A 27,389-nucleotide genomic window follows, 5' to 3' on the forward strand; every position below is an offset into this window, starting at 1 on the left:
TCCAGCCGCGTTTCATTACGATTTAATAAATTCTTTGCGCAAGCCACGGTGCGGATCTGAGAAGAAAAGCAGTGCGAGCTCAAACGCAAATCTTTCCACATGCACGCGTACAGTATCACGATCAGATGACACTAACACGTGTTGTCATATCTCGCTGGCTCCAGTCCAAAATTAATCCAGGATTACACTTTAACACAGAGAGAACTCAATGACTAATAAACGCAGCTGACGGAGGTTTCAGTTTGTCGAAGACTTTATATAAACAGAAGACACAGGCGAGATCCAAAGCCAGATCTAAAAATGAGGTCTAAAGGAGTGTTTGTGCTGGTGTTACTCGGCGCGTTAACTGCTTATTACGTTTATTCACCAATCCCGAATAACATAGAAGAAAGATGGAAATTAATGCTCACTGACTCCTTCTTCAAAAGTTTAAGCCAGTTGGTAAGTTTGCTTGCATTCGTATTTTACATGGATTGAGCTGCCTGAAATATTGACAGCCATCATTTTAATGCCAGTTTAGACGCATGTATATTATCATGATTTGCAACGTCACTGCCATATATCTCGTATCGTGTTATTATTTTGGGCAGGGTTGATCAGAGAGTGTTATTACGCAACTATTCGCAGTTGTAACGCATTTGTTGGGTCAGTTACGCATTTGATTATTTATTTGGATTTCAGAAGCGTGTTTGGCATGACACCACACCAGTGGCTGATCAGGGCTGTGTGTAAATAGAGTGAGGCAGATTTACAGTTTACAGATTATGTCAATTCTTAATCCGACCATTATAGCTTATATAGTAAGCTTTGTGGCTAATAATAGAAGGAAATTGTAGCAGCAAATGCCAATTATAAATGCATGTGTGAAATCCACCTTTAAGTGTTACAACATGATTTGCTTAAACACCTAACTCTGTGGTGGTGTTGTTTCTCTTTCCCCTGGCTCAGTTTGTCAGTTACAAATGACAGTGTTTTGAAATCTATCTTATTAACTGTGTAAATTAATGTCACTGTTGTTACAACTGCTGGTTGAGTTGTAGCAGTTGGTGAGGTGGAACACTAATAAAAATATGGACATCAGTTTACATTTTTGAAGTGACATTCATCTTGTTAATGAAATGTACTGAAAATTCATGATTTTTTAAAAGTATTCCCCATCACCCTGACTCCACTTTTCATTCTAAACATTTCATTTAAAAAAGTAAACAAATAGGAAATGTTTACATTATTAATACATTACTAATAATACTGTACAAACAAATAAAATATGGACAACAACTTCACAGACTGTATTTGTATGTGTGCTATGCTGCATCCCAATTTGCGTACTTGTACTGTGCCCCCCAAAATACATTCTCACATCATAATTCTATCTTTTTTCTTCGCATAGCTTTGTTGATCCTGTCATCTTGTCATCTTGTCACAGTTAGCGTCCTCATATGCTGTCTTCACATGCAGATCAGAAGTTTTCTACTTTTTATGATTACAAGTTTGTCACATTCAAGTGATTTGTTGTTGGAAAGAACAGGAATCATGAAAAAAAAAAAAAAAAAAAAAAAAATTGTTTATTGGGAAAATTTTATTAAAGCCAAAATGATTAGCATAAAACATTCACCGCGCTAAATTGCTCAGCAAATACAGGCTATTTGTGCTGTGTTTAAAACATACAGTATGCTTCAAATGAGTAGGCCTATTCATATTTGTAAATATGCACTACTTTAACAACAAGACAAGGCAGTGTAGTTGTGAAAAAACAGAAAAAAAAAAAAAAAACTAATGAAGAATATCAGTCACAGAAGCAATCGTTCTCCCCTCCTCCATGTTTAAAGTTTATGGCATGCCCAACTCGGGAACACAGGTATCAAAATGACCCCCGAGCTTCCCAGAGTTAAATACAACCTGAGAGCGTTCATGTCCAATTTTTAACTAGGAAACTAATAATTCCACACTCCATATTTCAGTTCATTTAATCTACGTCTTTTATGCAGATAACTGAGAGACCTTCATCTGATCATTTATTTAAGGCAGCATAGATGTATCTTCACTGCCTTTGATGTCCCACAATCCTGTGTGTTGAATTCCCTGACAGTTGAGCTAAAAAATAAAGACGGCATCTGAAAGTTTGTATAAATGTGTGTCTTTGAACAACTTTGTATTTGTAAATAGTTTTAACATTTAACTTTCTATTAAGTTTACAACGTTGCTGCAGATGAATAAAATCAGGTTAGATATTAATTGTTAATCACACAAATCCCTTTATCTAAATCGGTCTCATGCTCCATGATTGTACTTTTTTTTTTCTTTTTTTTTTTTTTGAAGGGAGATTTTAAAAGTAAATGAATGATATGGTTGTGTGCCGCCTGTATACTCTTTGTATTAATCTATAGATATTGATGGGGCACGTCCCCAGTATTTGATATTCTTGCTCTGCTGCTTTGCATATGTATGTTATTAGGATTAGTATAGTCTTAGTGGTCTCAGAGCATTTGTCAATGTCAAAATGATTGAGAAGACCAATCAAATCAAAGAAGGCAGCGCTTTTTGTTGTACAGAAGCCAAGTGCGAATTCCAGCAATTTTAAGGGTAAAGCAGTGTGATGTAAGAAAAAGGATACACAGTAAACATTTAACATCTGACAACTATTATACGGTTGAAATATGAAACTGTAATCCAGTGATACAAACTACTGGTGAAAAACTAATTTTCTTTGTCAAATTTTGTGATTTTGAATTTAAAATATTATTTACGTGATTCATGCAATTCATAATTTAATGGGATGAGAAAAGAAACTGAGCCATTTTTGGCATATTAGGCATTAAGAGTGAATGTGTGCATATTTTAAAATCAAAATATTATTTGCAAATTGTGCAAATGCATTACAATAAATAATTTTACTGTTTTCTTTATTTTTCTTTATTTTCTGTCCTGCATACCCTTCTTAACTGTTCAAGGCACCACTGCTGGAAATAGTACAGTTTTCTTCATTTCTGTCAATGGAAAAAAAAAAAAAAAAAAAAAAAAATACACACATTGTCATGAAAAATGTCACAAAACTGTTTGAACACAGACCAGCCATGGACATATCAGTATACAAAAGTTGCAGACACTTGGGGGTTTCTTGTCAAAAAGATCAAATTATAGAAATAAAGGAGATGACGTATAAAGAAAAATACCCAAAGAACTCGAATATAGTAATGCATTTGATCTCTCTTTCTCTCTCGATGTTGTAAACTGTATATATATATATATATATATATATATATATATATATATATATATATATATATATATATATATATATATACAGACACAGCACACAGCATAAAACATCAATGGTGGGTCATGTTTAGGATGGATAGTATGTGAATTGATATGCATCAGTTACCCTCACAATTGCAGTAACTCATCTGGTGTTACTCTCCAATCTCCCCTGCACATCTCTGTAGCCTGATTATGAGTAACACATTATCAGTAACTAGATTAAAAAGGTTTTCATGGCAAATTTTGATGTTGTTAGATTGCTATCATGTCACTAGCATGTGTTAGCATATTGCTGCCATGTTTCTAACATGTTGTTTTGCATGTTGTGAGAATGTTTCTGGCATGTTTTAACACAGTGGATCTCAACTTTTTTATTTAACATTCAGATTCAGATCATCAGTTCATTAGGAAAGAGTTTCATGAACCGAACTGAGTGTGTCAGATAAAGGAGACATACATTACTGTGCACAGCAGTGGGTCCCCAGGATGGGAGTTGAGGAACACTGTTTTAACACACTGATAGCATGTTCCTAGCTAGTTTTACTATGTTGTTAGCATGACAGTAATATGTTGTGGCACACTTCATGTTGCTGGCCTGTTTTTACACGTTGTGAACACGTTGCTAGTTTGTTTTAATATGATGCTAACATGTTTGAGCACATTGCTTAGTCATGTCGGATAAATCATTTTTTTGAGTTGAATGCACATGAATATTTTGTAATTACGAATTCAGGATTTTTTAAGTTCACTTTTTTGAGTTGTAAGCGTGTCAGTGAGAAAACACGGTGGTCATAGTTAACGAATCCAACTTCTGTAGTTGATGGTAAATTTGTTCAGATTTTTTTTTTTTCATTTACAATAAAACTAGCTAATTTGCATGTATAAAATACAATAGTATTGTACAGTTATAATATAATTGTACTGTATATAGATTCAGTTTACATCATTCAATAAAATGAATTCATGAATTCAATAAAAAGCAAAAACACACTTGATAATTCATAATTTTGCAGACGTAGTAAAAAATGTAAAAAAATAAAAATCCTTGGTGTATTAAGGCCATCTTGATCTACCCAAAATGATTTGGCTTCACCTCATGTTATGATTTATGCTGCATTCACGTCACCGCGTAATTACCGTAATCTTGAGATGACAATACGTGACATTATACTCGGAGCTGTTCATAACCTCATACTGGGAATTATGCGTTTCTGTGGCACCACGATCAATGCCTAAATGAATCTACAGTGGTGAATGCTTTTTACGAGACAGAATCTCATACAGTAATTACGATATGGCGTGAACACACCTTTAGACTTCCCAACTAGTAATAAACTTCCCTGAAGGAATTTAATGCATCATGGGTATTGTAGTTCTAGAGCTCAAGCATGTGAGATCTTTGTAGTTCCAGTGCATTTCGTAAATAAGTAAACAGAGCTTGTTTTTTTCAACTCATCATGCAATTTATATTTTAAAAACAGCATAAATAATCCAGAAAAAGAGCATGAGAGAATGCTACAGTGGTGGGTATATTCTGCCCTTAAGCTTGGCTGCCATAAACTTTGCTGTTGTCATGACAATCAGCGCAACAGGAAAAAATAAGAACTCCAGAATGCATAGTCTGTGTCCGAAAACTTAGGCAGCTGACTTGTTTCCCCGCTGCCCTATAAGGCAATGACTTAGCAGACAGCGTTTGCGCACAAAGGTACCTATCGAAACCGATTTCTGAAAGGCTTCTGAGGCAGTATGATGGTCTAATGATCTACAACAAAATAGAGAGATCATTAACTGAGCAAATATTTGCCACAATACTACTGCAATACTATTTACTAATACAAAGTTGTTCAAAGACATACATTTATACACAAACTAAACTAACCACCAACTGTAACTTTCAGATGGCATCCTTATTTTTTAGCTCAACTGTCAGGGAATTCAACACACAGGATTGTGGGACATCAAAGGCAGTGAAGGATACATCTATGCTGTCTTCAAAAATTGATCAGATGAAGGTCTCTCAGTAGACGTGATATGACTTGATATCTTCTACTATAGTCTTTACTCATCTCACTTTACTCCCACAAAAACAGATTCAGTATTCCTCAAAATGAATAAAAAGACAAGTCTGCTATAATTAAATGCTAAAGAAATAAAATGTACTTTAATTTCACTTTATTAAACAATGTCTTTGCTTCAAGCATAATAATAAGCAAATATGCCTATTGCCTTTAATTAAATGTCAGGTCTGTTCAATTTTTAATTCATAATTTTTTTATTGCTGAAGTAAGAGTGCTCAACTTGCTTTTCCTGCATCCTATTCTTCTGCAATCCAAAATGGTATTGCAGCTGCAAGGTACTTTTGTGTTGCGCCCTCTACTGTAAGGGCATGGATTTGTATTTCCTTCACCCTGATACATTTATTTGACTTTTTTAATTTCACCTACTTACACTATGCTCTAAAAGTTTGTACTGTTTTTGTACATTCTTCTCTGTCATAATTGCGTCTTTAATGGACTGCTCTGTTGCTTAGTTACATGCAACCTGTCACTGTTTAAACTGCCCTGTCAATCATCTTGTCACAGTTATAATCCTCCACATTCAATTTAATTTCCTACCTTATCGGAGAGAAATGTAGTCACACGTGGATCTACCAGTCATGGGTCTTGAAGACTCTCTTCATGTGTTTGCAAAATGATGCATTTTAAAGTTAATGACCAATCATATCTTTATAAAAGTAAAAAAAAAGCACAATGCTGTTGCAGATTTAATATAATGTGGATAACATTGAATAAATTTATTTTCGTCAGGTTAGATACTGATAATTAATCACTCAAACCCCTTTATCTAAACTTCTCTACTCATCTCTGTTTTAATTTTTGCAGTAATTAGTTTATCCACAAGGTGGCAGCCATGCACTGGGGGTGTTGATTCACAAGGTAGTCAAAGAAAAACTGCATAAACAGAACAGACCGTAACACATGCGAGCTACAGTGACAATGGAGGCCGACATTTATGAGAGATTGTGTGAAGAGATTAGAAAGTACCCTCATTTGTACAACTCTAGAATGAAAGAAAATAAAGATGTTTATATCTGTTGTAACTTGTGGTGAGAAATTGCTCAAAAAAGTCATGTGAAGTATACTTCATTATTCATTGTCTTGTGTTAAAGTTATGCATTCGTTCTCAGTGTTCATTAAAAGTGTTATCTCCGTTCGTTCTGCGTCACGCATCTCTCTTCATTTGCATTATACGAGAAACTCCTGAGAGTGAATAAATATTAACAAAGAATTTAACATTTTATAATATTAATTTAAATGCTAATTGTTTCTGAGGTTTAGTTAACATTTAATAACATTTTTAAGTATTAAAAAATTTCAGTATAAATACGTAAGTATGAATATGTATTAGGTAAAAAGAACATTTTTTTTCCTTCAAAAATGTAATTAAATAAAATACAGATTCAGTATAAACTGCACTAGAGTAAAGTACAAATCTCTCCAAATAATATGCAATTATAGTAACCAAGTAAAATTACTCAAGCAATGAGTCTTTTACACCTTTGCTAGGTGGAGTTAGAAATTTTAGTCTCATTGGTAGAATAATAGTAATTTTTTGGAATATTGAAGTGTTTATGATTAATGATTTATCCATGCATGTTTGATTTAATCTTTAAACAGAAATGTCAGCTAGATTGTGTCAGGATTTTTCTCCATTTTGTCACCTGATGGAGTTTGGATTCCTTGCCGCTGTCGCCTTTTGGCTTGCTTATTTGGGGACACTTGATATTCAGCAATGTTTTTGATCTGCCTGCATTGACACCATTGTATGTGAATTGAACTGAGCTGGATGATGACATCACAGTTTAGATAAATTAACTAAATGAATAATTATTGATTTTTACAAAGGAATGAATCAATACTGAACTTACTTAAGCTGGACAGTGACACCATTTTCTTCTAGAACTGCTGTGCAGCCACATTAAAGCTGCACAGCATTTTTGTAAAGCTGCTTTAAAACAATATGCATTGTAAAAAGCGCTATATAAATAAAGGTCACTTGACTTATCTCTTCTCTGATGACGGGCATTTAGCAAATAAGGATTCCATCAATTCCCAATCAAGTTGCGCCCTAAATTATTTCTTGTTTCAGAAGTTATTTCATTCAACACTGTAGGTGATTTAGGATGATCCACGTCCATTAGAGTCCAAACATGCTTTATAATACTAACCTGCAAAATATCAAATGCTATTACTTAAAGAGATTTTAAGTTGGCATGACAATTGTGCGACGAAGGCTAATGCGAACATGCTGGAGTAACATCATTTAACATTAAGTGGCTTAACAAAGGGCTGTTGTGCATTGAAGCAAAAGTTTAGGGTGTTCTGGCTATTAGTGAGATGATCTCAGCTGATCATCCATGCGTCTGACTTGTTCATAACCTTTGTGAGAAAATACAGCCATGCATCATGTGGCAAGCTCTTTTGTGGAAGCCTGAGCACAAAATAACCCAAACCATTCCAATTGATTTGTATTTTTCCCTCTTCACAGGCAGAACTTAGTGAGCAGGTGGGACTTTTGGACTTTTGGAGAGTTATGATGTTCATCACCTTTGCAGAGCGAGTTGTACCTGTGTCAGATGAGAGGGTGCAAGTGGCAGATGAAGTTTTTGATGGGGTAGAGGTGATTGTGTATCAGCCTACCCAGCAAGAAGAAACAGGAGAGCTGAGAAGAGCCATCATTTACCTGCATGGAGGAGGATGGTGTCTTGGCAGCTCCCGTGAGTCCCATTAACCACACACTCAGTATAATGGAATATTCTAGCTTTCGTATCCTAATAATAAAGTAAATATATTTCTATTCAAACTGCCCACTGGAATGTCATTTAATTTATGATCAGGGTCAGAAATCAATGGGAGCTCAGAACAAAAATTCCAACAAAATGAACAAAAATGCCCCCTAAATTCAAGATGCGAAAAATGATACGACTGTCGAGATTGAAGTGGAATGCGAAAATAAATGAAGTGTTGCATCAAAGATGGTATGCTCAAAATGTCAGAGTTTGTTTCAGAGCACACTCACTGACTGAATTCTGCACTCTTGCAAATTCTATTATAATAATCAACAAAGTATGGTATGATGTAAGTGATTCATTGTGCAGTAGACCACTTCAGTGATTAGAACAGTTTTTCTGACGGTGCAGAACTCGTGCTGACCTGAAATCTGCTACAGTGATGGGAATGTTTGTTTTTTCTCTTCTGTATACAGTTTAGTTTGAATGACTTTTGCTTTTCATGCTGCTAAGGTAACTAATGCAAAGTCTTGCTTTTGTAATGCAATTTTGTAATTGTTGACTATTTGTATAACTAAAAAATATCAGTTTGAAAACTGCTTTGAAATTACACAACATGTAGAGAAGCTGTTCTAAAACACCTTCTAAAATGCTATTGGTCTTGCATATTAAAATAAAGTAATGGATAAATAAATACGACCTAGTTGAAAAATGTTTTCAGCCAGAATTTGCTTTAATTCCTTGTTACTGTTTCATCTTTAGAGGCTCAATTAAATAAAAGTCAAATTTATTTTTTTCTTTCTCACCTTAGGTATGGGCCCATATGATCTCCTAGCCAGACACATGGTTACAGAACTCAACGCAGTTATTGTATCTGTCGAGTAAGTATCGGATGTTGTTTATTACACAGCCATTAAATAGTCAACTCAAATATCATCTCTAACCCGATTTGTAATAAAATAGTAATAATTTGTTATAGAATTCCCTCCATTTTTTTCCCCAGTTTAAACAGGTCCTGTTAGTAGCTTTATCTGAATTTGTATCTGAATGGGCAGTTGGACAGTTAATTTTAATGAATTGGTTAAAAAAAAAAAAAAATCACCAGTTTGTTTACATAATCATGCAATGATGTCACATATACACAATTCTATTATTAAATGGAAACTTTGATATTTTACATGTCTAATATAGTGAATAAACAAGTATTAATCGGCTCACCTTTTTACATAAACTATCCCTCATTCAAGTCAGCTGCTCGTTCCCGCATGCTCTTATCAGCAGCTCATTGGTTCTTCACGGACATGTCCGAGTATTAACTGTTTCCTCAGTTCAGTGTACTGGTGACTCGAGAACTGTTCAAACCATTAACTGACTCTTAACTCGAGAGAGAACTGCTATCAGTAAACAGCTTTTGACTGGAGAACTACTGCCATCGGATCACTGTTATATTTCCCATGCATTTTATTTGTTATACTTATGCTTTTCAGCAAAAGACATCAGAATCATATGTTTGCCCCCTTTATGAAACCCTTGGCAGACAGTTCTCAGCATGTTGGACATGCCCGAAAGTCTGTTCTCACTTCCGAGGGAGGGAGATTGTAAAGGCTGGGACTTCCCTTGTTATAGACCATAGAAGCTTGGGTATCTTCTTCTGCTATAGGAAGATATTGGCTTAGGGAGTGGCACCGCTATACAGTCTATATCGGTGGAGCAGGAAACAACAACAAACGTAATTCTGTGTTTTTCTGATGTGAGACTTTTATTTTGAAAGTCGTGTATGAAAGCTGTTGAATCTTCTGTCAGATGCAATTTAAGTAAAGAGTTCCTGAGAAAAACATGTTGCCTGTTTCAGTATGTGCGGTGAGATGAGACGTTGTCAGGATATGTCAGTGTCATTATTCAATGTTATTTTCTTGTTACAAAATAAAAAGTCTCTCACCTCAGAAAAACAAACTTTCCTGTCCTGTCATGCTCCTGGCAGGCATTCCCTCAGCAGTGAGTATTGGTGTAGTGAGTATTGGTTCCCCATTTCGAAGGTTCACTTCAAAAAGGGAACTTCTAGGTTAAGTATGTAACCCTGGTTCCCTGAGAAAGGGGAACGATACACTGCATCTCACTGCCATGTCTAGGGCATGCCTGTACATCTCCTTCAGACAAAGGAGTTGATGACGTGTATTACAGTTGCCCTTTTATACTCGGGAATACGTAACAGTATAGATTCCTCTGTTACTCCAGTCTGAGAAAAATGATCACAACATGTAATCATTGCTACATGCTCACTGTTTCTGCTTAAATGTGCAGTGTGTCAATTTTAGCAGCAACTAGCAGTGAGGTTACAAATTGCTCAGTCCACCACTCACCCCTTCCTTTCGAAGCACATAGAGAAGCTACGGTGACAGACACAGGACAAAGACGTCGTTGTCTGAGATAGCAGAGAGTAGCCAGTCAAGCAATTAGGTTCTTACTTCTAACAAAAAACATATATCATATATTCTAATAAACCAGATGACTACTACTACTTCTTCTTCATGCATATTCAATGTAGTGACGAAGTGTTTTATAAAAACACCAGTGATGAAGAATAACAACAACATAGTGACGAAACATGCTCTGTAGAGCAGTTTGTCCATTTAGGGCTACTGTAGAAACATGCTGGCACAAAATGGCGACTGGTGCATTTTCTAATTGTAATTCTTAATTGTAATTTTTGAAACAATATGTATTATTAAAAGTGCTATACAATTTGAAAAAAAAAAAAAAAGAAGAAAAAGAAATGGGTCAACAACCAGTGTTGGGGAAAGTTACTTTGAAAAGTATTTGAAAGTGTTTTATAACTTGCGTTAGATATTTTGTTGTAAATTTTAAAAGTAATGAGTTACTTTACTAGTTACTTGGAAAAGTAATATGATTATGTAATTCAAGTTACTTGTAATGCGTTACCCTCAACACTGTCAACAACCTCAGTAGCTTTTGTAGCTTTGCATTATGGAAGAGAGGGAGATTAGAATGAATTCTAGAATCTAACTTTGTTAACCTTCCTACAGCATTCCATACTGTAAAGGTGCAGTAAGCGATTTCTGGTAAACGCTGTTGATATTTGAAATCACCAAAACAATCACGCCAACGCAAAAACGATCACACACCTTTCTTGATGCCTCCACCCCCACAATCACGTACACACTATGCAGCACAGGCAGCAACTATGGCGTATGATGGAATCAATAAGTGAAAGCAATGTGCATTACTATGGTAATTAAGGTGAAATGTCCTATTGTTATGTAGCTCCTTTTCTCCTTAGACGGCAAAGTCATTCCTTCCATCCAAAAAACAAACAGTTTTCATGAACAGCTCCCTATATAACACAATAGTCCAAGTAACTAATATATTACAAATGTAACAAGATTAAGGGGTTATAGCGATCACTAAAAGCGGAACCAAAAGAAAAAACATATATTAGAAATGTTTGTTTTCTCACTTTTCAGACAACTTTGAGAGCCGATGCTTGAAACGGGGGGTGTAGGAGGTTTAGAGGGTCCATGCTTATAATAATAATGCAAATGAACAAACAAGAAAAGATGACACATGAGAATATTCAAACTAAAGACAGCATATCTCAAGTTCAATAGCATTTTTCAAAAATCATTACTGCACCTTTAATTAAATAAAATTTTAAACAAATTTAACTCTACAATTCCTGTCAGAAATATTGGAGTAAATAAGATCTTGTAGCCTAGAGTGGAGTGGAGATTGAGCATTTGCTGCAGCAGCTCCTAAACTGCTCTACCTCTTTTTTGGAGATGGTCCTCACTGCTGAACATCTAGATCCAACTCCTCCCACTTTCCATAGCCCTAAACCTACCCGAATCCGCCCCCTGGCTCTAAAGCTACCCATCTCCACCCCCTGGTTCTAGATTCAACTCCTCCCACTTTCCATATACCTTAACCTACCCAACTCCGCCCCTTCGATCTCGAGTGTTCTGCAGTGAAGGGCTACTGCTTTTTTGCAGTGTTTTTAAGTGCAAGTTAAAAGAATATTTCCTTACATATGATGAGGCAGGGTAATCATAACTGGCTTGGTATGGTACCTGAGGGGTTTTATTTATTTTATGTTATTTGTGGTCTTTATTGTTGTGTCTTTTATGGTTGTGATTGTTTTCATATGTGGCTCATAAAATTATACAGGACTTTGGTGAACGGGCTGTTGTTTATAATAGTGCTTAATAAATAAACAATACAAAAAAAAAAAAGGAAGTGGAAAGAGTCAATAACAGATTGATCAGAGATGTGTCAGAAGGACAGAAACATATCAGACTCCTATAATATGCTTTATTCATGGCCAGAGGACCTTGTATCAATCACAGAAAATCCCACAGACAAAAATAATACAACAGAATATATAGGATATGAGCATGGTAAATCATTTTACAATATGATTGGTTCTTCATATGTCAAGCCATTCTGTTACTTGGTAAAACAAGATCTGCCCAAATCATGAGCTTATTAGTTTGTTGGTTAATCAGTATGTCATGGGGCTATTTTATTTAGATAGTTGTCTAGTTTAATTTCCCCTTGTTATATTCAGATATGATTCAGACACACACTGACTGGCCCATGGAGATATTTAGGTTTCAAAAGCATATAAACATTAATCCTACAAGGAAAAAGAAATTGTAGTTATGGTTAATTAAAACATTCCATCGCAAATGAGATTGAAAAACAGCAGAAAAATTAAGAACATGTGGAGTGTGCATGAGATCAGTTTCAGTGCCTGCAGGAACAGGGTTGGGAAACACTGCTATAGTGAATGTGCTGTAGGCCTGTGTTTTGTTGGCTGTTGTGTTTGACCCCCTCCCTTCCACTCCCTATGCTTTCCTCTCCCTTTGCGCCCCTCTTCCAATCATCAATAATTACCACAGGTTTACAGACTCAGTTTTCGAGCCTTTTTCAAATTGTAGGTGTGAAAGGTCAATGCTAAAACGTGATTTTCATTACCCTTAACAAACTTGCATGCCCTAATACCTATGACAGCACTCACTGTTTGGTTTATCTATATCAATTATATCTTTCTATACCTTGCCCTAGTTTGCTAAAAAAGCCGAACAGTGCACTTCCTCAGCCCTATCTCTGTTGGAGCATTTTCAACAAAAGGACATTAGTACGAGGATACGTTGTTCAAAAAAAAAAAAAAAAATAGGGACTCTAGGCTGTTCTTACTGTACACATATTACCTTTTAGTCAACCACAGCAGGAATGACATAAAAAAAATTGCTGATGACATAGCAGTGATCTGATAACCATCAACAATGAATTTGCAGTGAGAGTAAGCCCTCTCTGCTCATACCAGTGCTTCATTATTCTAAACCAGAATCCCTGTAGTATCATGGACAGCAGCAAAAAACAAGGACATGTGATACACAGTGGATCATAGGAAAGAGATAAAGTTGAACATAAAAGCCAAAAGAAACATTGCAAAATAATAATACAATTTTTGATAACCTTAAGACTAAAAGTCTAGTGCACCTCATTTTATCTTCTTTACATATCACTAGCCCCTTATGAAAAGAAGTTTATTCAAGTGTGCTATTAGTATACTTCTTTTAAACTAAAAATAAGAAAGCATACTTTTACTCTACTTTTTATGTACTTCTCAGAAATAAACTTTAAGAAAGCATACTTTTACTCTACTTTTTATGTACTTCTCAGAAATAAACTTTAAGAAAGCATACTTTTACTCTACTTTTTATGTACTTCCCAGAAATAAACTTTAAATTGCACTTAAAACCCAAAAAGCCAGAAGGATCACGAGGCCCCGGTTTCACGGTCTGTACTCATACTGAAAATCAAGATCAAGCAAGCTTTTGCCCTTCTGCTCCACGGGAGGTTTCGGTCCTCCGTGAGCTTGCCTTAGGCCACCTGCGTTACCGTTTGACAGGTGTAGCACTCCAGTCAAACTCCCCACCTGCCACTGTCCCCGGGATGGATCGCCAGGGGGACCTTGGGGAGAGGCCCGCCCCAGCTTGATGCTGAGAGCCCGCCGGGGGCTCACCTCCACGCCTCACTGGGTAAGTGAGGAAACTATAAAACTAGTGGTATTTCACTGGTGGCGCCCGTGGGTCGGAACTCCGGGGCCTCCCACTTATTCTTATTCTATACCCCTCATGTTTCTTCACGGTGCCAGACTAGAGTCAAGCTCAGTAGGGTCTTCTTTCCCCACTGATTCTGACAAGCCCGTTCCCTTGGATGTGGTTTCGCTAGATAGCAGGTAGGGACAGTGAGAATCTCATTCCTCCATTCATGGATTTAGGAGGTGTGTGCCGCCACGTCAGCGTTATCTGACACTGGACGAGACACACGGCTTGTGCGTTATTTGTCTTGGTGAGGATCACGCATGTTCTGTTCTCAAGGGAGCGGAATGCGTGGATTGCGAGGGCTTCTCTATGAAGAAGCTCCATTCATGACGAAAGCTCCATTCATGACAGGCATCTGCACCTTGCAGTTTGGGACCTGCTGCAGCTGAGGTCCAGCGAAGACTGAGATCATGGGAATCGCTGGTTGAGTTGGTGGAGGAATTTGATCAAGGTATTTCTATCTCTTGTTCCCCTGCTGCTCACTCGAGCGATCTGCTAGACATGGATGTACTTTCTTTAAAAGACTCATCCGATCTAACAGACAGCATTTTTTTGGCTTCAAGCCAGGAAGAGCAGGATGTGGCCTCTGAGGGTGATGAAACGCTGATGGAGCCCTCTCAGCCTGCCTGCCCCATGTACGACGAGCTGCTTGAAGTTATGGCCCACGCTACGGAGAGCTTATATCTCCCTTGGAAGCACAAGACACCCCAGATTGCACTTGGAAATATGCAACCCCGATCGCTGCTGGCAGGCGAGGCGAGTGCACTAACAACGACGCTACACACCGCATTCTCTAGCAGTCGTCAGTGCAAAGTGGTTTACCTGCACAACTCTCTCTAGCTGGCCAAGGTTACACATGCAATAGAAGAGTGGATGTCTGTTTATCACAGCTGATGCGCAACAAAATAGTGCTTTATTTTTCATGAAGCGCGGATGACGAACGACAAGGAAGCACATAAAATGAATGTACAGTTCACAAGAGTAAATACAATCAAGAGTTTATTGTTAGTTGTCAACAGCACAGCAGCTCCATACAATCAGACACTCAAACCTACTCACACGTGGAGTGGAATCAAAGCAGCCTCCGCATCTGTTTTCAGCTCTCTCCAGTGGTGGAAAGCTTTTCTAATATTAATGTGGGTCCTAAAGCGCTTGCCCAGTCATAAACCTTCATTCCAGTGATATTCTTTTGATCTCTTTTGTATTGTGTCTCATCTCTCTTTCTTCAAACCTCCCTCTTTCTCTTTCTGTCTCCTCGACCGTCATATTCCCCCTAATGCTGATTGGCTACACGTTTGTTGTTGGTGTCAGTCCGACTAACTTCCAAACAGTGTTTTTGAAATATTGCTTTCCCCACCTTGAAATGGCAAGACTAACGTCGTTACAGGTTAAGCCTACCAGGCAGATCTGCTAAGAGATCTGAATTACGGCCAGGGCCTTTCCCCTGAGGCGGTCGCTGAGCTGCGCCGTACCACAGATCTTGCTCTCCGGGCCACCAAACAAACCGCTGCTGCTATCGGTCGCTCAATGGCGGCAATGGTGGCCATGGAGAGACATCCGTGAGGCAACCTTGCTGACATCAGTGAGAAAGAAAATTGCTTTCTCCTTGATGCGTCAGTATCACCCTCTGCTTTTCTGCAAATCTGTCAAGATGGTGGTCATAAAATTCAGAGAGGGGAGGGCGTGGTCTGTAGCATTTAAGAAATGTATACTGTGCTGTCCCAGATCCGTCCCTCAAACCTCAGAGGGACCTGAGCCGGCCTTGCTCCCCCTCCCCTCAGTGGTGCAGGGCACAAGGAGGCGTAATCAGAAGAAGGCGAAGGACGACCTGAAGAGGGTTACTTAGAGTAAGCATGCTGCCGAACAATCGCGGTGTAGAGGGAAATAACATCTCCTCTCCTCTGATGTTCCTCGCTCCTTCTTCCCTCCCCCCAACACCATTTCAGGGAGGGCATGGTAACTTGGTTTTTCATGCCTAACACACAGCTTCTGAAACTGAACCAATGATGTTATGGCAGAGTGCGTGTTTAAGACCACACGCCCTGCCATTCTAAAGCGTCAGTGGAAAGGGCTGAACCTTCAGGGCTGAAAGGGCTGAAGGGCTTCCTCCAGGTTTCTTAAGCTCCAGGAAGCCCACCTTGAGGCTGGTAGTGCAAGTGCACCCTCCCTACTATGGGTTCTAAGTAAGGCCCTTGTCACGGTCTTCCTTTCTAGTATGCTAAAGTTCAGGTTGTATCTCCCTCTCCCTATGGCAGTGGTCGGCAATAGGCGGCCACAGGCCAAAACTGGCCCACCAGCAATAATATCTGGCCCACGCCTGCAGCCAGATTATTTTGATAGCGTCTAATTATTATCACCTACATCAGACGTGACTTTTTTCATGCAGCGCAGCAACTGCTAAAAGCTGTCTACTCTGAACTCAACAAACCAATCGTTGCAAAGCACTTGGACTACGTCAAAAACAGAACGGGAAATTCGTTCACTGTTGGGAATGTGTTGTCTCACGTGACTCGCATCACACCGCGCTACATCCAGTGTAGACAATATGATTATAAGGGGTTCTTTTACCTTTTGACGCGTTGCGCTGCTCACGTCCGGTGTAGACACGATGTTATATTCTTTGAAAACAGTGACGACTTCATTACAGATAAGACACACCGGCTTTGCATTCAAAAAACTAGGTAGGATGAATGCATAGCTGTCTTTCCATTCTTCTTTGTATGCCCTATTTTCGCTGTCAACTTTCCTCTTTAGACTCTTTGATAGTGCTATTTTCTCTCATTAGCTAGCTTAAATGTTAACATCACTCTTTACACAACGTGATAGTATACATCCAGCGTGCAAACAATTTAAAGTAAATGCAGTTTAGTATGTGAGGATGCCAAGGAATAATTCTGAGTGTAAAAGTAGGCTACTTCAAATAATTATTACAATAAGTTTAAAATGAGACACTTTAAATTAAAATGAGACACATTTGTTATTCACAAATGGAAAGAGGAAATAAAAAATAACTTGTTAAGAGCATGACTCAAACATGACAGTGAAAATGGGCTTATTCAAGTCCTCTTTTATTTTTTGAGTTATTTTTATCTATTCTGCATCTCCCACATATGTGTGTTTTAGCAGGGCGATCTGTGTTGCAAGTTGGTGAATGAAGACACTTGCCAGGTCACTACTGCACTTTATTAATTTATCCAGTGTAAAACCCAGACACTACCACACAAATGTGGCTTTTTGTTAATGACTGTCCTACTACAGGATTTAACACAGAGTAACAGCTCAATACAAGTTAAGAGACTGTAACAGTCTGTCACAGGCAATTCTAGTTGCATTTTCTTTTCTTTTTAAATTAATTTCAATTATCCTTTGACTATGTTCTGGCCCGCCATCTAGTGGTGAATTTTTTTTTTTGGCCCGATGCCAAACTTAATTGCTGACCCCTGCCCTATGGGATCCTATAAGCAGGCAACTTCCTTTTGGCAATGAAGCTGTAGCTGCCTCCCCCAGAGCTGGGATCCCTTAAGCAGGAGTTTCCTTCATTTATCCATAGGGAACTGCCACCCCTGTAGGGGTTTTTTAGGCAGTTTCCCTAGAATGCAAACTTTAGCATACTCTCAGGGTCAAATGCTGCTACGTGGATTACTAAGTAGGCAGCTTACTTGTATAGGTAGCAAAGTAAAAACAGCCTCCCCCATTCAGGGTCTTTTTATGCGGGCAGTTTCCTTGTGTGCATTGGAGATCGTTAATGTGGTCTAGCTTGATCCTCCCAACTGGGGTCTTTAAGAAGGCCCTTTGCTCCCAGAAAAGAGCTCAAGATGATCCCCGGACTATAGGGGCTATCGTGGAGGGTTCCCTCTCCATTTTGGGATACTTTTTTCTTTGGACCTCCACGCTCTGTTCTGGCAGGCAGTTATTGGAGACTATAGCACACCTTTTTGCTGCGATCTGATCAGTCCAATTAATGAATTAATTTTATACGATTTGTGAACTGATTTAACAGGATGATGGAAAAGAATTAGTTCTTGCACAAATGAGCATCTGATGATTACTTCATTTTAAAATAATGATTAATGATATGTTTTATGAAATGTAGTGAACTAAAAAGTATCTTATGCTTTTGAATGTAGTGACGTAAAAATAAAAATTGCTTAAAGTAAAAATATTAGAATAAAGTACAGATACTTAAATACAGGAACGAGGTAAAAATACTTTGTTACTGTCTACCACTGTTTGTTTCCCAAAGTGTCCTCTAGAGGACGCAGTGTGAGTTCCCATTTGAAAGGGAATGTCTCAGGTTACGCATGTAACCATGGTTCCCTTTGAAGGGGAATGAGACACTGCGTCTCTCTGCTATGATTTGGGCCTGCCTGTCTACATCTCCTTCAGACAAAGAAGTTGATGAAGTATAATACAGGTGCCTGTTTATACTTATGGTTCTACCAGTAATGACATCACAAACTGTCGTCGGCCAATGGCATAGTCACTTTTTTTGTTTTACACGTTTCAGACACCATTCACGCTTAGGGATTTCCCCAAGAGGATGCAATGTTTCGTTCCCCTCATCAAGGAACCATGGTTGCATGTGTAACCTGAGAGGTTTTTCCTGAAAAAGTCTTTGAGCCTTGATACGGTCCTGATTATATAGTTGAGCAATGAAAATTAGCCCTTGTTGTTTTGAATGGGTGTTCCTAGTATGCTTTATCATCTTCTCACCTTATTATATTAATTTAATCCATATCGAATAATCAATATTTATGGGAATACTTCTTTTATGGATTGATTAGTGAGTGTTCAAAATAAATATAGAATAGTGTGTACATGATTTAAGTTGTTTTGACTCCCATGTTCCTGCTAGAAGTGATACAAGTCCCTTTCTGCACGTACACCAACTATCATACTGTTAGGTGATCTAAGTGCCTAAGGTCACTTAGGTCAAGTAGATCTCTCTCATGTATAAACTCATATTTTAATACGAACAAGATGTGTGTGTGTGTGTGTGTGTGTGTGTGTTTCCTCTGTCTTCCTCTTTCTCTGTAGGACTGGGACTGGCGCCAACAAGTTGGGAGATGAAACAACTATGGAGGGGTCCTAAGGACTATAGAATAATAATAATATATGAATATGCTGTTATGTGACATTCCCAGGTCACTTTGTCCCTGACTTGAAAGACTTTCTTGCAATATGATAATTGATGTGCAGACATGAAGGACATATTGGAAAGTTATGTTTAATCTATGTGTTAACCAATCAGAACATGGCCCGAGCATGGCCCTGTATTATGTAATAAAAGGCGGAATTCCTTGTATGTGGACTTCTTCCGGAAGAGCGTGCACACACATCAAACAGAGTGACAGAGCAAGAGAACGCCCATCAACATGCTTCATTCGGGTTACGGAAGTTGTCTGCAGCGGAGGACAGCACAGGACTTGCTAGAGAAAGATTTACCATTTTGTTTTTAGACCACAAAATCAACAATGTCAACAAAGAAGTGGGTGTTTTGGTTGTGAGGGAAATATATCCTTGCTTCCCAAAGAACCCAGCGTTAAGTGGAGCTGAGAGATTTGTGCTCAGGCACATTGATGCGCTCTCAACATTAAAATAACCATACAAACCACCTTAAATGAACTATCAAAATAAGGATCAAGTCATGTCTGAAAGTTGCAATCACTTTTTTATTGGTTAAAATGAATGGTGTCACGTCTTGTCATGTCTCTGCCCAGACGGTTGTTGAGCGCAGGCTGAGACTGGATTTTACAATGAAGAACCAGAGACCCTGGAGTTGAATCTGTGTCCAGACTATAAAACCTGATGAATGTGTGTGGAGATGACCATCCTGCCACAGCACAAACATCTTGCAAGGATGAATCCCTAGCATGAGCTTTGGAAGATGCAACACCCCTAGTGGAGTGGGCCCTAACCCCTAGAGTCGAACCCATTCTGCAGCATCTTAGGAGAGGTAGATTGCAACAGTGATCCAATACGAGATCACTGCTGCTTGGTGTCCGTGTCCCCTCTATTGCGACCACCGAAGCAGACCAGAAACTGAAAGGACTTACGCCACTGGCCTGGACATATAGCCTCTTCCTGCTTAGACTTTGTCCAGGTGATGTAGAGCTGTACTGCACACTAGACCTGACTATGTTCCAAAAGTTTCTTCTATGGCTGTTCAGTCACTGGTCTTGCAGGCTTTCTTCCTTCTGCCTCATGCAACACAAGAGTAAGAAAGTCTGCACCTGTTATGTATAGTCTGTGCTTGTACTTGGCCTGCAAGTCTCCTACTTGATGCTATCACATTCACTGAGTGGTTCTTTTAAGGGCAACCGCATGAATTTGAGCTGCTCAACCTTTATTTTTTTTAGCTTTTTAGACAATTTTTAAACAATGTTAACTTAGTCTGGATATGTATGAACAGATCATCTATTGATGTGACTTCATGCTTAAATTGGGAACTCGGACATGTGGATGGAATTATTTCTAGGTGATTTTGGATGGATTCTAGGAAATGAGGCCTACTTTTCTACAGCTGGATGAACTGTAATCTCCACTGCAACCATACAAGTAACTTATTCTGTCTTTCTCCTTGTTAGTGATGGCTTTACTTGGATATGAGAAATTGTAACTTTTTAAGAAGTCTGAAAAGATATTGATTCCCTTTTGGTTCCTGAAGTTGAGACCATACTGCAGCAAAATGGGATTCTACAATTTACAAGGGGCAAGAAAGCAGGGAAAAAAATACATTTGCAGTTAGTTAGGTAGGTACAGGTACAGTTGTTTGAAATTTCCCTACTTTCTGTAGTAGAGTGGACATAAAAAGACAGCTGACTGAGCAAAGACTGTCTACCATCCTAAGAACTTAATTTGTATCAGGACTAAAGAACATAAATCAATGCCATCTATGCTTGGTTATCTCCTTTCCAATGTGCATTCTTTACACTACAAATGCAATGAGCTGCATAGTATAGCAGTGAATTATAACTCAGCAGTTATTGCTGCATCAGAGATTTGGCTAAATGCTGACATTTCAGATTCAGCTAATTTTTCCTGGATACAGAGTACATTGGCTGGATTGTGAGGGTAGTGGGGGAGGAGGAGTTGCTTTGTATGTCTGACAGCATCTCTCAGATTTGACTGACATACTAATCACTCAGTACCTGGATTGTTGCCTTAGAAATATTAAATGCAACCATCAGCAGGCCGCAATCATCATACTTGTTGATAAAAAGAAGTACAAGTCCGAAACCATCTGCAGCAGACATGGTCTGAAAAAGATTGTTGCTGGAGCAACAAGGAAGGCCAGTCAATTAGACCCAATCTTTACTAACATTTCATCCATGTATGAGTCACCAGAGCATTTGCCTCCTGTTGGCTCTTCTGACCATAAGACTATCTTGCTAAAGGCCGAAAATTGGCCTACCAAGCCTATCAAGCAATGTTTTTGTAGAAAACATACCTCTGAAACAAATAGGCAACAGGGCCTTCTCATGAATACTACTGATTTTTCTCATACTCATGAGGATATGGACCCTGAGGCTAAGGTTAGTGCCTTCACTTTACTATCTGGTCTATCTTGGATAAAACAGTTCTGTTTAAGAAAGATTCTATCACTAATAATAAGCCATGGGTGACTGTACAAATTAAAGATCTGATAAAAGATAGACAGTGTGCATTTTGTTCTGCCAATAAAACCTGTTATAGGAATTTAAAATCAATCATAGCCAAAAAATTAAGGACACAAAGAAACAATAGTATAAGCATGAGGTGGAGGAACTGTGAGGCACTACGCCTAAACAATGGTTTAAGTCTGTGAAGGCACTAATGGGCATGGAAGGAGATAAGAGTGATGTGGTGTCTCAGGATCATAACATCATGCAACATGAGTGTGACATCTTGACTAAGCACTTTGCTTCCTTGTGGGATTATGCGAGTCACACTTCTCTGTCTGAGGAAGAAGTTACCTGTCGTCCTACTAGAGTATACCACCTCTGAGTATTGGACAAGTTAAGGCTAGACTCCACAAAGTGAATTGGGTTTTTAAAACTTTTCTTGAGGATTTAGCACCAGTGTTATGTGATATCTTCCATTCATGCATGCAACATAATATTTTTTCCAAAACAATGGAAGGAGGCTATAGTTAAGGTTGTTCCTAAAAAAGCAAAGCCCAGTTTTCCAGCAGATTACCGCCAGATTTCTTTACTCAGCTGTTTTGGAAAAAATGTATGAAGGAATCTTCAGAGATGCTATTCTGGAGGATGCAGTTGCTAAAATTGAACCATCGCAACATGGCTTTATGGCGAACAGATCGGCTTACACTGCTCTGATTCAAATTTTGCAAGACTGGCACAAAGCACTCAACAGCAACCCTAAACTGGATATTCATGCTATTATTGTTGATTTTACTCAAGCTTTTAACACTATTGATCATTGTAAAATGCTTCAAGTTTTAGCTGACATGAATGTCATATGACTCCTTTGTAAGGAGCTATCTGAGTAACAGAGAGCAAAAGGTGAAGTGGGGCTCCTGTGTGTCTAACTCTTATTTAGTTCAGTTAGGACCACTTTGACAATGAAACATATTTATTGTTATTAATATACAACATTTGGTTTGGTGGTATGGTTCCATATGGGGGTTCAACTTTACAATAATAAAGATTATCTGGGCCTGTAATAACCCCCCCGGAACCTTCAGCATAACATTGAAACAATTACTGTTCAAGTAATGCAATGAAAGATATGAATAGAGATGGTGAATGAGACGACGTTCGAGGGCTGCTTGGAAGGCTTATCTTGATGCAGTGATCTGAAACAGAGAGAGAGTGCAGAACATACAGCTACATGAAATAGCAATAGCCTACTGATGTCTAATTGGAGAGACTGAACAGCTGATAGTCAGCTGATGCTGAGCTATGCCTACGTGGCCTGCCTGAACTAATACTTTCCAGCTAGATTTCCAGCTGGTGTTCCTCAGGAGGGACTTCTAAAAAATATTTCATTTTATCTGTTTTTTAATTTGTTTTAATCCAGGTACATGAGGTTGTTTCGATTGTGTGTTTTGTTTGACAGACTTCAGGGTTTTGTGCTGCAATATCCTGCCTTGTCAAACTTTAAATAAAACTAGACTAAACTTTCTTGAGTGAAGTCAATGCTAGTACGAGAGCCACTTTAAGAGCCAACTTTTTTTTTCTGAGACTCAAATTGGGCTTCTGCTAATGCTCCCAGGACCAATGCTAGGTCTCAAATTATTTGGTATTTTGGTGTTACAGGAACAACAGTTACCATAGTAAATACACAATACTAACATGAACTATTAATGAAACATATGGACACTGATCCTTATGAATAGAATGAACATCATACCTGCATGCAAATCCTTCTTAGCTAACACACACAAAGTACAAACAATGTAATTTATTGGTTATTTTTGGCAGTTTCATGACTTACTATTTGACAATGTAACAACGACGTTGCATGCTTATTTATTTTGCTCTTCATAGTGAAGTGATTTACAGCGCCCGCCCGCCACCACATTTTCATGTGTAATTAAAGAGTGTTGCGTTACGAGCAGTTTAACATCTGACAGGACAGGAAAGTGTTTTTCTTAGGTGAGAGACTTTTTATTTTGCAACAAGTTATGAAAATAAGAATAATAACAGACATTTAGCCTGACAACATCTCATCTGACCTCAGATACTGAATAAGGACAACGTGTTTTTCAAAGGCATTCTTTACCTAAACTGCGTCTGACAGGAGTCAACCACTTTCATTCACAACTTTGAAAATAAAAGTCTTGATTCAGAAAAAAAAAAAGAAAAAAACACCTTGTTTCCTTGACCCACTCAAAACGGTCTTGCGACCAACTTTTGGGTCGCGACCCTCCAGTTGAGAAACGCTGCTTTAGACCATTGTCACACCTAGGGATGTTTCCATAGCGTCAGAAACCGATCTCGTTCCTGATTCAGGTTACTAAGATTCCAGACGTAACAGAGACATTTCCTAAGCTTTGTTTTGCAAGAAGTGAGAAGTCTGTTGGAGCTTGCAAAGCAACAATAAACACAGATCAAGCTTAGTGACCTCAGTTGCCACTACAGGAAGCTCAGACACTATTACAGATGGGATGCTACTTTTTTGTACTTTTTAACATTTTATTAAAATACATTAAAACTGCAACATGTGTAGTTTGTGGTGACTATGGATAGCCATGCTATCCACAACATTACTCCTACTTGAGTGATATTGAATTGAGAGAATACTGACAGAAAAATAGAATTAAGAATAGCAATACCAGCATAATTTGCTCTGTGCAGGTATCGTCTGGCCCCAGCTTATCATTTTCCTGTCCAGTTTGAGGATGTGTATCGTGTGGTGAAGTACTTTCTTCGTGTTGAGGTGCTGAAGGTCTACCATATTAATCCAGAACGGATTGCTGTGTCTGGAGACAGTGCAGGAGGCAACCTTGCAGCTGCAGTGACTCAGCAGGTAAGATCTAAAAAACTACTTGAAGGACTAGAGTAGGATTTACAATTTTTAGTATAATACTTTTTATAGGACTCTGACAGATGAAATCTACAATAATCAATTCATTATTCTGCAAATGTTGTGCCGTATACTAATTAGTAGCATGTTACCTACACTATATATTTTTTCATCATTAGGTTTTTTTTTTTCATTCATTTAACTTGTCACAATAACTACTTCTTTTCTAAATGATTTTAAGAGTTTTGAAATGTGCAACTTTCTTCAGCAGAACTGCTTGAAAAAAACAGTTAACTTAATACAACAGGTTGCAACTTTTGCAACACTTTGATTTTACTTTTAAACTTAATACATTTAACTGAAGTTGTTTTATTTCACTGAGTTGGATTTTTACACAGGAATGTATAAACTTGATATGTTTAATATGTATATATTTATGTATACTCAGTTGCAGAAGGACCCACAACAGCATGTCCAGCTAAAGGCCCAGGCTCTAATCTACCCTGTCCTGCAAGCCTTGGATCTTAACACTCCCTCCTACCAGCAGAACCAATACATGCCTATACTGCCTCGCACACTGATGGTGAGGTTTTGGAGCGAGTATTTCACCAGCGACAAATCATTTTTCAGAGCCATGATGGCAAACAGACATAATAACCATGAATCAGCTGCTCTGCTTAAATTTGTCAATTGGAGTTCATACTTACCTGATTCTTATCGCCAGACTTACAATTACAGTGCTCCACCTGTGGTCACTGGAAAAAGTCCAGTGCACTCTATTGGTCCCCATCATTTGCTTGCAGATCCACGAGCATCGCCATTGCTAGTGCCGGACACAACATTGCGTTTACTGCCTAAGGCCTATGTGTTGACCTGCGAGTATGATGTACTGCGGGATGATGGTTTGATGTATGTCACACGTTTGCGTAATGCTGGAGTTGATGTCACACATGAACATTACCCCAGTGGATTTCACGGTGCACTAATGTTAACTATGTGGCCCACAGACTTTGATATTGGGCACAGGATGATGGACAACTATGTAACATGGCTTAAGCAAAATCTATAAGATTAATGTAGAATGCAACAGTGCTTTATGCATTGGTTTTGGTTGACTGGGTTATATAATTTCTTTTTTTTACATTTATTTTGTTCTTGTTTTTTCTGTTGTTTACAGTGCACCACTTTTTATCTTAAAAAGGGCACACTTTTGATTGTATTAATCCATTATGGTACAGGCATTCCTATTATGACCAAATCTGGTCTTAAGAAACACTGGACTGTATTGTTTTTAAAGGTCAATCATAAATGAAGAGTGTTGGTTATATGTATCCATTGCTATCACTTAACTATGTATATGTTACTAATGAAGTTGTTCAACACATTAACATTTTTAGTTGATCAATCTTCTTTTGCCAGTTGACTCTAACATGACACTAATATTGTTTTATTTTATTTATTATTATTATTATTATTATTATTACTATTATTATTTCTCTAAATCTTTTACAATTTTCACTGACTGCTTGACATTTTGACAGGTTTGGTTTGATATGCAGTAAACTGTCTGATGAAGTTCCTGGTTCTTTGAATTCTTATCTTTAAAAAATGGTGAGAAGATCGACTTTAAAGAGCTGTGATGGACTTTAATATTACTTTCCTGTCCGGTAACAAGATTGAAGTAAGATCAAAGTAAGATAAAATCTTCAGTAGGAACAAGTAATTTGCTTCTGAGAACTGACAATTTTCATGACACCATGGCTTGAATCAACAACTCTTTTTGCTCTCACTAAACAAATTAAAGTGCTTCACTAAGTATGAAAGGTGAATCAGCTGCTGTACTTAAATGCTGTACTTAAATTTGTCAATTGCAGAAAGGCCAGATAGTTTGTAAATTTCTTCTCCACCAATGAAAATAGTTCCAAAAAACAAATAATAATAATAATCAAGCTTTGTGTGTCACAAATCAACACATTCTGAAAGCTGGCCTGGAACAGTGTGGCTGAGTGGAGTGAAGCAACATATATTTCCCTTTGCCCACTCAAAGTGTTCTGTAATCACTCGGCTTCAGCACCACTCAAAATTTTCCATTTCCTCATTAGAGAGAGAAACACAGTCTGAGAAATCATGCAGTGAGAGAAAATGCTTAAAACAAATCAGAATTATGCAACCATGCACCATAGCATCTCACAAGAATGTGTTCTAAGTGTCGCCTACAAACAACTTCAGTCATTTGATGCTATGCAACAAGAAGAGTTTACAAAACCAACAAGCATCAACTACATGTATGCTTGTTCCTATACCCAGCTAAGCTACTGAAATAGGTGTTACCTATAATTTCAGAAACCTTTCCCAACATTATTAGCGCTTCACTTTCTTTAGGAAATGTCCTATAACTTTTAAGCTGCCAGTCATCAGAGCCCTTATCAAGACCAATCTCAAATCTCCCATATACTAATATATATATATATATATATATATATATATATATATATATATATATATATATATATATATATATATATATATATATATATATATATATATATATGAATTTAAGCATATTCAAGTCAGCCTTTTATGTTCTTCTTGGTCAAGAGCCTGTTTCAGGAAAGCTGCAAAGCTTATGAGCAAAAGAACACCATCTCCTTGGTCAAACATGGAGGTGGTCCAGTCTTGTTATGGGGGTTCTTTGCTTTTGCAGCAAGTAGAAAGCTTGACTGTATGAAGGACATCATGAA

The 27,389-nt window shown here is 38.0% G+C and overlaps 1 protein-coding gene across 1 annotated transcript; it reads left to right on the forward strand.

Annotated features, from left to right (window-relative positions):
• Positions 1–157: 157 nt before the first annotated feature.
• Positions 158–27,073, forward strand: aadac (arylacetamide deacetylase). The gene is made up of 5 exons (XM_067365604.1): positions 158–441; positions 7,810–8,038; positions 8,862–8,931; positions 24,480–24,651; positions 25,097–27,073. Exons 1-5 carry the CDS (start codon positions 301–303, stop codon positions 25,715–25,717), a joined length of 1,233 nt encoding a protein of 410 aa, XP_067221705.1. The 5' UTR covers positions 158–300; the 3' UTR covers positions 25,718–27,073.
• Positions 27,074–27,389: the final 316 nt, after the last annotated feature.

Source organism: Chanodichthys erythropterus, chromosome 17 (assembly GCF_024489055.1).
Source record: "Chanodichthys erythropterus isolate Z2021 chromosome 17, ASM2448905v1, whole genome shotgun sequence".
Classification (NCBI taxonomy): domain Eukaryota; kingdom Metazoa; phylum Chordata; class Actinopteri; order Cypriniformes; family Xenocyprididae; genus Chanodichthys; species Chanodichthys erythropterus.

What these genes read in the sequence shown, in the direction of transcription:
- aadac (XM_067365604.1), top strand. Translation starts at nt 301, where the DNA reads ATGAGGTCTAAAGGAGTGTTTGTGCTGGTGTTACTCGGCGCGTTAACT. An exon ending in TCAAAAGTTTAAGCCAGTTG is followed by an intron (nt 442 to 7,809) that starts GTAAGTTTGCTT and finishes CCCTCTTCACAG; the next exon opens with GCAGAACTTAGTGAGCAGGT. An exon ending in GCAGTTATTGTATCTGTCGA is followed by an intron (nt 8,932 to 24,479) that starts GTAAGTATCGGA and finishes TGCTCTGTGCAG; the next exon opens with GTATCGTCTGGCCCCAGCTT.